Genomic DNA, 14,809 nt, shown 5'->3' with positions numbered 1-14,809 from the left:
CTGAATTGCATCCTCCTGGTTTTTCTCTAGTATATAATTGTGTGTAAGTGTCCATTTTGAGACTTGGATAGTGATGTCATTCGGCTTGCGGTTGCCTGGCTACCAACCCTTCTTCAGAACATGAATTCATCTGCTTGTTTGATCGTTTTGACTGATCCCTAGTGACCTATGAGCTTTAGATGTGAAAGGTCAGGTTGTGTACTACCATGTCATCTGCTCTTCCTAACATCTTTCTCTGTTTTTTTTCTCTCTCTCTGCCTCCAGGATGGGTTTGGTGATGGGATGGCAGTGAGCATGGCCCTTTGGGCAGGCATATGGGCCATTCTCCTACAATTGGCCCTCTTGCTGTTCATCTCTCTGCCTCCAGGCCACTGCCAAGGTGAAAGGTCCCGCCTACAGTTTACTGAACCACTTTACCATGCGTCGGTCTACGAGAACTCGGCCGCCCGCACCTACGCTGCCAGCCAGGTGCGCATGGGCGTTCCTCTCCAACAACACTCGTGGGAGGTGAGGTACCGCATCACCTCCGGGGATGAGGAAGGATTCTTCAAGGCAGAGGAGTACACTCTGGGTGATTTCTGCTTCCTGCGGATAAGAACCAAAGGGGGGAATGCTGCCATCTTGAACCGTGAAGTTCAGGACAACTACTTGTTGACAGTGAAAGCTTCCATTAAGGGGGATACACTAGAGGCCTGGACTAAAGTTAGTGTACAGGTGTTGGATATGAATGACCTTCGACCACTTTTCTCCCCTACCACATATTCAGTTACCATTACAGAAAGCACACCCCTACGCACCAGCATAGCTCAGGTCACTGCCACGGATGCTGACATAGGATCAAATGGAGAGTTCTATTACTTTTTCAAGGAGCGAATGGAGCTGTTCGCTGTGCACCCGACTAGTGGAGTTGTTTCTCTCAGTGGGAAGCTGGATGTTGACACTCAAAGCCGCTATGATCTTGAGATCCAGGCTGTGGACCGGGGAATGAAGCTCTATGGGAATAATGGAGTAAGCAGTACAGCTAAACTGTTTGTTCATGTAGAACGGATTAATGAGCATGTGCCCACTCTGAGTATTGTTACATTAGCACCTGTATGGACTGAGAAGTCCCCAGTCATAGCTGTGGTCACCGTAGAAGATCTTGATGAAGGGGCGAATGGAGAAATTGAAACAGTGAACATTGTGGCTGGGGACCTTCTTGAGCTCTTCAGCATCGAAAGGACAGAGATGCCAAGTGAAGAATTGGTGGATGAGGAAGTCACTCAGAAAGGCTCTAACGAGCTTGTCCTTCGTGCAACAGAGCAGTTCGACTGGGACAGTTATCCATTTGGATTAAACCTCAGTTTGCAGGCTCGGGATCGTGGAACACCTCAGAAGTTTTCTGCTGTGCACACTGTGCACTTACGACTGTCACGACCACCCCCAGCGGAAGTCACATTTCAGAAGGATGAATATGAGGTCCTCTTGAGTGAAGTTGCCCCTCCTGGAACTGTTGTCGAGGCTGTGAAACTCCAGCCAGAGCCAGATGATGCTGAGTACATCCTGACCCCATCTACTGATTCGGGGTTCTTCAGTATCAACACCATGACTGGCGTCATCAGCACGGCACGCTGGCTCACCCAACTCACACAGGAAGTATTTGAGCTAGAGGTCTTAGAAGTAGACAGTGACCTTAGGGTCAAGGTTAGAGTCGTTCTTGAGGATGCCAATGATAATGCACCATCATTTGCTCAGCAGTCTTATGAGGTATTTGTCAATGAAAGTGTTGAGGTAGGCACCACTGTTGTTGTGGTGACTGCTTCTGATGGTGACCATGGGGAAAACGGGTACATCACATATAGCATGGCTAGCTTGCCACCATTACCTTTTAGCGTACAGCAGTTCACCGGAGCGGTCATGACAACACTGGAGCTAGACTTTGAATCATCTGTAGAGAGTTTTAGTTTTGTGGTTCGTGCTTCTGATTGGGGTTCCCCTTATAGGCGTGAAAGTGAAGTCAATGTCACTGTGCACCTAGAGAATGTTAACGATAACAAACCCCTATTTGAGAAAGTAGCCTGTGTTGGTGTAATCTCTCGAGACCTTCCGGTAGGTGAGGTTATCGCCACAATGTCAGCCATAGACATTGATGAGCTAGAGCTTGTCAAATACAAGATCCTCTCAGGGAATGAGCGAGGGTACTTTGACTTAAATCCTGATTCTGGTGTCATGACCTTACATCACTCCCTAAACACTGCGGCACCCAAAAACTCATTCAGTCTAAAAATTACTGCTACAGATGGGGAACACTTTTCCGATCCCATGTTTGTGAACATATCCGTAGTGCAAGGGAAGTCACCGCCCAAGAGCTTTAGTTGTACCGAAACCAGAGTAGCCCAACAACTAGCTGAGAAACTTCTGAAGAAAGCCAAAGCTAGCAGTAAACCCAAAATGGAGGAGGGCTTTATTGACCTGTTCTCTGTGAACCGTCAGACGCCTCAATTTGACAAATCCTTCCCAACTGACATCACTGTGCGTGAGGATGTACAAGTTGGCACAAGGGTGTTTCAGGTAAAAGCCCTTGACGGAGACACTGGGTTCAATGGACAACTCTTATACGCCATTGCTGATGGCAACACAGACAGTTGTTTTTCTATTGGAATTCTGAATGGCGTAATAAGCATCTTCCTTCCTCTAGACCGTGAGAGGACAGATCGCTATCTTCTAAACATCACAGTGTATGATTTAGGCCAACCGCAAAGATCCTCCTGGAGGCTTCTTACAGTTTACATAGCAGATGCAAATGACAATGCACCTCAGTTTCTTCAAGATGGTGGCTACCAGGCCCGTATTACCGAAAACACCCCTATTGGTACCGAAGTCATCCAAGTGGAAGCTACTGACAAAGATCAAGGTCTCAATGGCGAGATCCAGTATTCCCTACTCACCAGCACATCACAGTTTGGCATTAACAGCTCCAGTGGGATTGTATATGTTGCAGGTCAGCTAGACCGTGAGTTTGTTCCGTTCTTCGTATTAAAAGTGGAAGCGCGAGATCGAGCAGAGCGAGCAGCTCAACAGTTTTCAGTAACAACTCTTAAAATCTCTCTCGAGGATGTTAACGATTGTCCACCAGCCTTTATCCCAAGTGTTGTCAGTGCCCGTGCACTAGAAGACCTCCCAGTGGGCACTGTCATTGCCTGGCTGGATACACAAGACCCTGACCTGGGACTTGGAGGGCAGGTGCGATACTCTCTCGCTAACGACTATGATGGCCGTTTTGAGGTCGATAAAACTAGTGGTGCCATTCGTCTTACCAAGGAGCTGGATTATGAAACTCAACAGTTCTTCAACTTAACAGTTCGAGCGAAAGACAAAGGCCGACCGGTGTCACTCCTGTCAGTTAGTTTTGTTGAACTGGAGGTGGTGGATGTTAACGAGAACCTGTATGCGCCATATTTCTTGAATTTCGCCATGAATGGATCAGTAAAGGAAAGCGTTCGGATCGGGACTTCTGTGCTCCAGGTCTCTGCAAGGGATGATGACACAGGAAGGGACGGCGAGGTGCAGTACTCCATACGTGATGGCAGTGGTCTTGGGAGATTTACCATTGACGAAGAAACAGGTATGTGTTGATAATTTCTTTAAAAGTTCAATGATGTCCTGTAAAGTGCTTGAAATTTTGTTGAATATGTTGTTGCTTCCTTGTACAGTTATGTGCAGTCTTTCATTCAGTGTGAGGTAAAGAGTTAACATGGTATGTAACAATTTTTTCTGAGTCACCTTATTGTGGTGTTTTAAGTAGATTACTTTGCTTGCATAATCACTAGGTATTGAATTCAGTTAATATGCTGTAGATAGAGCCTGTAATACGGAAAGGGAAAAAAATAAAACACGGAGTTAAATGCCACTCACAGTGGCTTCATGGGACACATAAATGAAGAGTGAATAGGCTTCAGTGGTTTATCACCTCAGGCCAGTTAAACACTGCATTGGCCTACATTTTATTTAGGTCGAGTTTTGACAGTTGAGATGGAGGGGGAACGATTGAAGTACGATTGAAATTTTGATAGTGTTATGGTTAATGTTTCATGCACTGCATTCAATTCGCATGCACTGTTTTGATGGGATCATTTGTTTTTGTCCAGTTTTGTTGGACAAAGTGGATATGTGTGTGTGTGTGTCTGCGAATAATGATTTCTGCATAAAGAAATATGTGTGTATGTGCCGAAAATGCCGAAAGTGTGTGTGTTTGTGTGAGGTTGATTTATGTGTTTAGCCTCTGTCGGGTGGACTGAATTACCACACAAAGCTCTTTTATTTACATTTATTGCAGCTGTCATGTCATTCTGTCTGACCCGCACACTTAGCGCCCCCCCCCCCCCCTTTTCTCTCACTCTGTCATTTTCTTGTTCCCCTTGACAGTGAGTTTTCTGTCAGTGAAACCGATAGTATCTGGGTTTTTATTAGTGTTGCTTCTGAAGGTAAGTATCACTATTATTACTTAGGGTTAGGGATTTGATCAAATTCTTGACTGTAAGTGTTTAACTTCAGTATGTCATCTGTCAACCGCATAGCGACACGTTAAAAACCAATCAACCACATAGCAACATCCTGGCAGTAAACCACAACACCTATGCTATTTTTACAAAGGCAAATACCACTCACATTTTTTAAGTCCATAAGACCAAGAAATCCACAAGGCAAGATGAAGTATGTGTGAATGTGTGTGTATGTGATATCCGTCAGCCTGTAAGGTTGCAGAGGTACAATAAACTGTGAAAAAGAAGTAGGCTATGTGGCATAAAAGAAGGGTTCCTGTTGGAAAATCCAGCTTTAAGATGGTATCTTATTTCTAGTAGATCCAAGAAGGTTTTAAGATGGTGCAAGCTGGTTGATCAGCCACTATTATCTAAAAGCCATCTTGACCACCTTGAACTGGTTTGTTTCTGTGCAAGATGGTCTGCCGCCTAGCACCAGTTTATGTCCATCTTGGATAATCAAGAAACCAGCCACCAAGTTTCAGCCTAATTTTTATTTTTAAAAAAATCCATCAGGGGTTTTGTAAAAGCAGTGCTGGGTAGTAAATGATTTAATGTAATCTGGATTATATAATCAGATTCCAAAAATTAAGTACTTGTTGTAATTAGGTTATATTGCATTTTAAAGCGCTCATAATTAGATTACTGTTACTTTTAATAGATTACAATTACATATTATCTCCCAAATGGCAGTAAATTATTCATAATGTATTGATTCACCCTAATTATTGTTTTTTTCTCTCTTAAATGTTCCTTTCTAAAAAAATCATACCTCTTATATATATTCTGAACGTTTTATAGTAACTTCGAACACCAGCCACTAGTCAGGTGACTATAATAACACTTTTTACAAAAAGTTAGGTCGAAAGTAATCAAAAAGTAGTCAGAATACAATACCTAATATGTGTAATCCAACAGATTACTTTACTAACTACAATTTCCGTCATGTAATTTGTTATCAGCAATGGACTACAATTTGTAAGGAATTTACCCAGCACTGTGTAAACCGTGAGTGTGTTGAAACCGTGTACCAACCAGATGAGGTCGACGAGACTTGTAACACAGTGTAAATCGAGAGACTGAGGGGAAAAAGAAAACGAGTTCGGATGAAAGAGTTTGGGGTTCAGAGGCCAGAATGGTGTGTGTGTTTGTGCGTCTACTCACCCACAAGCTGCCTGAAAATGATCTGGAGGTTTCAAAACGACCCTCAGATCCCCCGTGGTCTTTCACCTCTTCTTGGAATGAGGCAATCAGGAAAAAAAGGAGGGGAAGCCATGAATATCTGTCTATTTCTTTTAAGACAGAAACGAGAGGGATCACCGTGGCCTTTAAAGGGCATGAATCACACACGTTGGTGCAGAACAGTCACCTTCTACTTTTTAAACCCTGCTACAACTCGCTGACAGCAACAAAGCAATGTATCTCCAGCTTTGTACTTCAGTACTGTGGTAAGAGTGGTTTAAAAATGTGGTTTTGTGAGATTTGTGTCCTGGCAGCAGGTGGATCAGTGTCTGTCAGGAGTCGACTTGAGTCTTTGAGGATATCACACCTGTCTTGGGCTTTTTAAAGCTGTAGATCTTTCAGCTGTCATTTTAGGTTGTGATTGTGAGGTATTTTGAGACAAAAATCAACTAATTTACTTAGCAACGCTGAACATTCCAACAATTTTTCTCAAAGTTTTGAATATTTAATATCTTTTTACACATTTTCTTTATTAGTTTGTGCAGTCATATATCATGTGCTTTAATTAAAGAAACAGGTAATATCAGTACAAACTTGCATTTTTCAGTGCAGAACAGATTATATGAGGCATGAGCTTAATTGTTCTTATTTTATTAATATTATTGCAAAATAATAGAATTATTATTACATTAGTTACTTATATTAAATCATTAATTAATATTGTAAAATATAAACATACATCTTAAATAAAAAATGATAAATAATCTTAATTAAATTATTAATATCACTATATACAATGTATATGTTAGTGCTGTCAACCGATTAATCACATCCAAAATAAAGGTTTTTATTTACATAATATATGTGTGTACTCACACATGCATGTATATATTTAAGAAAAATGTTATGTTTATATATTAAATATATTTATGTATAATATAAAATATAAGAATATAAATATATAAATGTATATACATGTAAATATTTTTTTAAATATATACTCCGTGTGTGTATTTTTATATACATAATAAATATACACAGTACACATAAATATATTTTTGTAAACAAAAACTTTTATTTTGGAATGCGATTGATCGTTTGATTATGGATGTAATCTGTTTCTATGGATGCAACCATAATTGATCTGCGCGTACTTCTTTGTTTTTCTCTTAACATTTCCTTCCTTCACTGTTTCTCAATTTGCATACTCGCACACAAACTGACCAAACCCAGGGGTCAAAGGTCAGGGAACCAGAGTCAAAGGTCGTGCACTTTGTGTCACTCACCTGTCACTTTTCCAATGAGGAGTCTATACAACTGTTTGCATACAGCTGTTGTGTGTCTGTATAGATTTGATGGAAAGAATGAGGAAAGAACAGAGACTTAGAGGCAGTTTGCATGTTGTACGCCGCATGACATGATTGCATGTTTGCAAGTGCGCACACACACACTCAGTGCACACACATTTTGCAGTAGCACTAGCAAGTGAGGGAATTTATTGCCCTTGCTAGCTCTGTGCTGGCATGAGCCATAAATCACCCGGGTATGGAGTGCAACTCTACAGACGCAATTACAGCTTAAAGAGCACACGCGCACACACACAAATTGAAAGGAAACACTTCACACGTGTCTTTGTACATGCAATCATGACTTAGAACGCAATCTTCCCCAACACACACATAAGGAGACTCAGCTTGGAAACATAAGGCATGTTCCGACAAACACAAACGTTATATCCGAAGGATTTTCTGTGCACTTACAGCCGAGGTGCTCTCTATGCATTCTCATTTCAGCTCAGAAGCGTCTATTGTTTGCACAGCACAAACAGCGATTCAAGGCTGCTCAATTGTACACGGAGTATCAAAAATGACAAACACAAAGTGTGAAAAAAGCCCATGTTCATTATAGCCGCTGAGCAGACGCTTTTCATCTGCAGGGACTTACAGTGCACTAATTGCACTGATGGTCCCTGCAGAGCATCCTGGGGTTAAGTGCTTTGTGCACCACTGAAAGAGCCCTGGCTTACGCTTAGACACCCGGATCCTTTACTGTTAGACTGCTGTAGATGCTGTACTTGAGTTTAGGTGTGTAATTAAGGGAATAGACTTGGTTATTTACAGCTTATAATCCCATGAAATCAAAACGGACGCTGTTCACTTTTTTAATGTAGGTTACTGCTTATGATTCATCAGTGTAAAATGTGCTGAAACGACGTTTATTTTCAGATGACATCATCAAGCCCTCTTGATGTTTTAGCCCCGCCCCTCCTGGCTCTTTTTAGTATGGAACAGCCATTTTTTATGATCCAATACATTTTTATGGATCTAACTGACTCTACTTTAAAATGTATTACTATTTTTTTTATTTATTTATTTGTTTGTTTTTAATTTCACTCAGTAATAAGTCACATTATGGAAGTAATAATTGATTGCAAGCATTTTATGTTGGGACTGGAAGCTTTAGACATTTTTACAGATTCAAATTTCACTCTCAAATGTGTCGCATTATGAAAGTACATGGGGTTCATGCATTTCTGTAAGTTCACAAATTCCTACATTATAAAATGTCCTGCAGAGTTTATTAGACACAACCTTTTCCAGAACTGCACCCTGTAAATGTGCATGTCATCTCAGTTTTGTCAAAATAGACAAACTGATGCTCTCAGCATCCTGTTTTCTGTATATGGGCTGCCATGTGCGATCTAGTGCCTCAGAGTCTTCCTATTGGCCATTCAAAGAGTCTGACCATGGCTCACAATCACATATTTCATGTTTTTTGTCACTTTACAGAGCCCAGGGCTCTCTCAGAGACAAGTGTGATATTTCAGGACACATAATTCAGTCATATCTGTCAGATAATTTTTTTCTCAGTGCCATTCCATAAAATTTGTTTACAGCAACTAAGGTCTTCATACTGTGGCGCCCTGTTGATTTCAGGAAGTTCTGTGATTTCAAATGGTACCCTCATTTTGTGTAAATGAAGGGGCTGTCTTGCAAAATCTTACAAGTCAAATACCTAGACAGCCATTTTTGACATTGTTGATCCATTTAATTTTCAAATCGAATATTTAAATGTACTTATGATGCTCAAAATCAAATTGATAATATATATTGTGTTTTATTTATTTATTTATTTATGTGTGTATAGTTATTATTATTTTCTATTTATGTTTTAGTTTGTTATTTTAGTATTTCAAGTTAAACTAAAACGAATTGAGAATATATGCTCTGGCAACTGAATGTTTATTTATTTACAACAGACAAAAATTACAAAAAAATTCTTAACCCTTTTTATATATATATATATATATATATATATATATATATATATATATATATATATATATATATATATATATATATATATATATATATATAAAATATATATAATGTGTGTTTATGTATGTATATCAAAGTTGTAAATAAAACAAATATTATTGGAGTAAGAACAAATAAATACCATTCCATTTTTTTTTTTACTTGAAAATTTCATGTTGTAATTATTTTGGAATAATTATTTGTGAAAATTACTTGTATTTCTAATATAAAATTGTTTCTACACCCCCCTTTTTTTGGTAAAACGCAGTGATTATGTATGTATGAGTGTACATGAATGCACTGGCTCTCTTGAGAATATGTCTTCCAGTCCGATGCCACTGTACAGAAATAGTGGGTCACTAAAGCTCCAAACTGTCATGAAATCAACCAGAAAACAATTTAAGCATTTCAGAAGTAAAATATTCTGCTCAAATGTGTGTTTCTCTGTCCTAAATAAACCATAATAGCTGTGTCGACGTTAGATCTAATCATCAAAGTTGATTATTAGAGTCAATGTTCCCCTCTAGTACAATACTGACTTCACCAGCTGCCCACGTTCCTTTCCTTTTTTCAATTTGTTCTCTATGGTACGTGATTTTCTTCATATTACAGTGAATTCGAAACCTTTAGGGAGTTCAGAAATAGCTGCCAGTCGTTCAAAGCACAGAAGATACTGCTTCTCATTTGCTCGGAACCAATGATGTGTTGCAGCAGTCAGTGGTTTTCTTTTCAAATTGTTCTTGTTCCACATCTTGGCCTTTTGTAAATCATTTGAAGTGGACATATCCACTTGAATATCAGACAAAACTGGAGTTTTGAGTTAATTGAGGGATTTTTTATGTCTAAAGCTAATATAAACCTCCTCCACAGAACTAATTTGTAAAAACGAGTCATTCGGAAGTTCCTGGTGTTAAATTAATATTACGCATTAAAATATGTCCAGCTAGACTCTAAAAAAATGCTGGGTTAAATGCAACCCAGCGCTGGGTAAAATATGGACGAACCCAGTTTTTTCGACCCAGCGGTTGGGTGACTGCCCAGAAGGTTGGGTTAAACATTTGAACCAATTGTTGGTTTCACATTGTTTTCATATGCAACTTTCAACTACCACATTCCTATTCATGATCATTCATGGGCAGCACCAGTGAAAACAGGCAGAGATAATGGTAGCTTTAGCATCATTAGCCTTACAGCCTCTTTCTGAAGGGCAATTTGGAAAACAAATGCGTGATACTTACTTTGTCTGGAGCTGATGTTCGCACTCAAAGCGTTGTTATTGATCCCTACACGTATTGGGGACTTTACCGATTTTTTCCAGGACATTTCCTTAGACAATGAAACTTAATCACAGTGTCCTCAGCAGCTCAGATGGAGGGAGTCTATGGAGACTCCTATGTTCATTAGTGCATCCCACAACACTTAAACGCCTCTTTGGCGCTGACATTGTATATCTCCAGCAGCTACAGCAAGTTGTCAGTAATGGCGGAGTCGGACTGCTGCTTCTCACTCAGGGCTGTGTCTATGCTCATAGGGCAGAGTCACAAATGGGTGGAAAAACTTTTTCCCCTCAGTGACGTGAAGAGGGAGAATCTGAAACTGCTCATTCTGAGAGACGTTCTGATTTTTTTAGATTATAAATAAATGAGTGGGTGGATTTTACCATTATAGGCTGGTTGTTTTAACGCACTGTGGCCACACAACTGTGTTCAAACACCTTATAAAAGTGATTTTTGCATAATAGGTCCCCTTTAAAAGTGACCGTAAGACTTGTAATAAATGCTTTTGAACAAAAAATATGAAGCAGCGCAATAGTTTTCAACATTGATTAAAAAAATGTTTCTTGAGGAGCAAATCAGTATATTAGAATAATAATGTGACACTGTAATGATGCTGAAAATTCAGCTTTGCATCTCAGGAATAAAATACATTTTTAAATATATTTGAATAGAAAACAGTTATTTTAAATTGTAATATTATTTCATGATTTTACTGTATTTTTTATCAAATAAATGCAACTTTGGTGAGTTTTAATTATGTAAAAAATGTTTACAGATCTCTACTTTTGAACAGTATATAAGGTACAAAAGTATAAAAAGACTATGTTTAAGTCTGAATTATAGTTGTAATTGGCAGAAAAACTTAATTAACCATAATTAAAATAATAAAAAGTGTATTAGACCCTTTAAGCATGTAATTTTTTGAGGATGTCAGTTTGACTTGACTTTGAGTCTGGAGTTGTGAGCTTCTATCAAACTGTAGGCTGTGTTATGTAATTGTGATATTGTGTAATTGCGTTCTGTGGTTTAGAGTTTCACAGGCATCTGTGGTTGGTACGTTGTGTTGACTTTGTGCGGTTTTCTCCAGAGCTGTGCGGCTTTTTACTGTGTTGTGAGGTTGTGTTTAAGAGATAGTGTCTGCTCCCTGTCATCACTTTCTTAATACTCTCCTTTAAAACCACAGAGATATTTTGATGCGACTGAATCTGTGAATTTCCTTTTCTGTCATACACACACAAGCTGCTCTACCCAGACAGTGAATGTGTCTCCTACGCTTGTGTCTCACTCACAGGCTTACACAAGTGTCTAACACACACTGACAGATAACACCTTCTACACACACGCACATACACACTATACATCCTGCTAAAGTGTTAATTGGCTTTATTTTAATTTGATTTAAATAAAGGCTATGAATTTAGAGCATCAGGATTCGTGTATGTATGTGGGTTTGCTATTGTGTGTTTTTGATGGAAAGACACTTTTGATGGTTTTCGGGATGCATTATCCATACTTCATTCAGGTTGCTAGGTTACAGCATGGAAAACGTTCCTGAATGAAGTATAATGTCCCACTAAACGCACATGCAGTATCACAACACCCTGTTTCTAATCACTACAAATGTCATTTGTAATTACACTGCTGAGATTACAAAAGTGTTGGGTTTGTTCTTTCCCTCGTGGGTCCAGTGAAAATGCACAGTTTAGTACATGCATCTGAAGACCAAGCTAAGGTCATTTCTAACCAAAAAAATTACATTGTCAACGTTTGCACTTCCATTCAAAAGTTTGGAGTCAGCGAGATTTTATTTATTTTTTATGTTTCTGAAAGAAGCTTTTTATGCTCACCAAGGCTGCATATATGTGATCAAAATTCTTGTTTCCAGCCAAAATATCTAGAAATTCTTAAATCAAAAAGGATTTTCTAGACAAGTATAAGTAATTGTCAAAATTAAGTGAGTTTTTGCTTGAAACAAGCAAAATAATCTGCCAATGGGGTAAGAACAATAATCTTGTTTTCTGCTTGACATATGATTATTTTTCTTACCCCATTGGCAGATTATTTTGCTTCCAAACTTGTATGACAGATTTATCCAGGCTGCTTTTTTCCAAACAGTGGAAGTGAATGGGGACTTGGCCTGTCAAGGTCCAAAAATAACAAAAGCTCTATAAAAGTAGTACATATGACTCATGCAATACATTCCATGTCTTCTGTACACATAGCTGTACACTTCTGTAGCTTTGTGTGAGAAACAAACAGCAGTTTAAAATCTTCGTCAAACTTCAAATTATGCATCTTGATTCATCATATTTACACAAATGTAAATGAAGTGTGAGACCTACAGGAACATTTCAGTGAATAACATGTCAGTTTCAGTCTGTGCCTCACGCAAAGCTTGGAATGTAGTGTAGAATCATATGAACTACTTTATGAAGCATTTTTGGGATTGTCAGCTCCAGTCCCCATCCACTTCTACTGTATGGAAAAAAGCAGCCAGGACATTCTGCAAAGCATCTCCTTTTCCGTTCCACAAAAGAAACGAAAATCATAGGGATTTGGAACAACTTGAGGGTGAGTAAATTTTGGGTGAACTGTCAGAATTTATAATTTTGGGTGCTCTGTCCCTTTAGGCAGTGGTGTATTGTAACGAAGTAATAATACTTGCAGTACTAAAGTATTTTCTGGGAGTATCTGTACTTTTACTTGAGTTTTTATAATTCAGCCAACTTTTACTTTTACTCCACTACATTTCCTAATTAAAATGTATACTTTTACAACAATACATTTCCCCGAAGCATACTCGTTACTTACTATAAAATAGTCAGAAGTCAGAAGAACACGGACTGCAGGAAAGCGGGTTTGACGAATCACTGGTCTGGCGTTTGCAAGTTAGACTCCTAAAAACACCTTTGTGCAAACAAGTGCGTACAACGGCGGATGATTCATTTTCCACTCAAGTTGTGTCTGGGGTGTGCGATTATACAGCATATCTTATTTGATAATATGGTAAGTGTTGTTGTAATAGGGTGACCATACATGCCATTTTTCCCGGACGCATCCTGGCCAGGATTTCTATATTGCCTAAAATATCTATAGAATTCGTTTTTTTTTTTGCGTGTGCAGGCCGATCGGTTCCTTATGTTTTCGAATAGCTCTCGAAGTACTTTGAATCAAAGCAATATAGAAATCCTGGCCAGGATGTGTCCGGGAGAAATGGCACGTATGGTTGTATTGATGTGCGATCTAACATTATCAAGTAGGCTATATCACCAAATCACACACAGAGTGCATGCGGACGGTGATTTATTAGGCTACGTTCACACTGTCAGTTTTTGGGATTGACAACCGCATTTTCTTTACAGGTGTGAGTCTCGAAATGTCCCGTTCACACAGAAGCTTACAGTTGTGTTTAGAATACTGTCTGTGCAACTGGAGTCAAGCCCGTATTCCTTACCAGTAACCATAGCGACAGTGACCAAAGTAAAATCAAAGATGGCGCCGTCCGTAAAACCGAAAGTCTTATCACTTTCTGACACGACAAGAGTCCAAAAATTTCAGATGACACGCAGCTCATTTGTCCGTCACTGTAAGTTACCGAAAACACGAAACACATGGTGGACTAGTTGTCCAGTCCTGTTCCGTTCACACAGCGCGTGTGTTCCGAGAATACGGTTGTGCGTCCTGAAAATTTACAGATGTGAGTTCGGTTACACAATGCAGTTGTCACACCCGTAAATAACCGAACTGTGTGTGAACGTAACCGTATTAAGGACTCAAATACAGGATTGACAACCGTATTCTGCTGCTGTGTTCTATTCTCGGAACACACGCGCTGTGTGAACGGAACAGGGCTGGACAACTAGTTGTCTGTCACGTCATACAGCGTGAGAGAGAGCCGTGCGTCCACCATGTGTTTCGTGTTTTCGGTAACTTACAGTGATGGACTTTCAGTTTTATGGACGGCGCCATCTTTGATTTTACTTTGGTCACTGTCGTTATGGTTACTGGTAAGGAATACAGGCTTGACCCCCGTTGCACGTTCATACAGATGGTATTCTAAACACAACTGTAAGCTTCTGTGTGAACGAGACATTTCCAGACTCACACCTGTAAAGAAAATGCGGTTGTCAATCCCAAAAACTAATAGTTTGAACATAGCCAATATCACACAAAGAGTACCGTTTTTCTGCACATATAAGCATGATAACACATTTAATAATCATTTCTTACAAGTTCAGTAAAAAAAAATTGAGCGATGGACGGTGTTTACTCATTGAATGAATCAACTTTTTGAACAAATCGGTTGAATAAATGATTCATTAACACAGTCAAATGCTCTGTTTCTGAATGAATCAGCCGTTTGAATGAATCAGTTGAATGACTCCGTCATTAACAGTCACTTGCTGTCACATACTGGCGGTTTTCATTTCATATTTCAACTATTTTTTTCATGTCTAAATATTTCAAATATCGGTATTCAATGGATGATGTTAAAAACAAAACATTAGGCTAT

The 14,809-nt window shown here is 39.2% G+C and overlaps 1 protein-coding gene across 1 annotated transcript in view; it reads left to right on the top strand.

The window, feature by feature from the left end:
* Positions 1–282: 282 nt before the first annotated feature.
* The window catches only part of LOC306854200 (protocadherin Fat 3-like), a gene marked incomplete at its 5' end in the record, with an annotated part of 90,891 nt that continues 76,364 nt past the window's right edge, over positions 283–14,809 (top strand). The window contains one exon of the mRNA XM_079392025.1: positions 283–3,604. Coding sequence (XP_079248151.1) covers positions 283–3,604 — 3,322 coding nt within the window. The remainder of the gene's footprint in view (positions 3,605–14,809) is intronic.

Source organism: Barbus barbus, assembly GCF_936440315.1.
Source record: "Barbus barbus genome assembly, chromosome: 34".
Taxonomy (NCBI): Eukaryota; Metazoa; Chordata; class Actinopteri; order Cypriniformes; family Cyprinidae; genus Barbus; species Barbus barbus.
The sequence above is the reverse complement of the archived record's forward strand: the minus strand, read 5'-3'. Positions and strand labels throughout refer to the sequence as shown.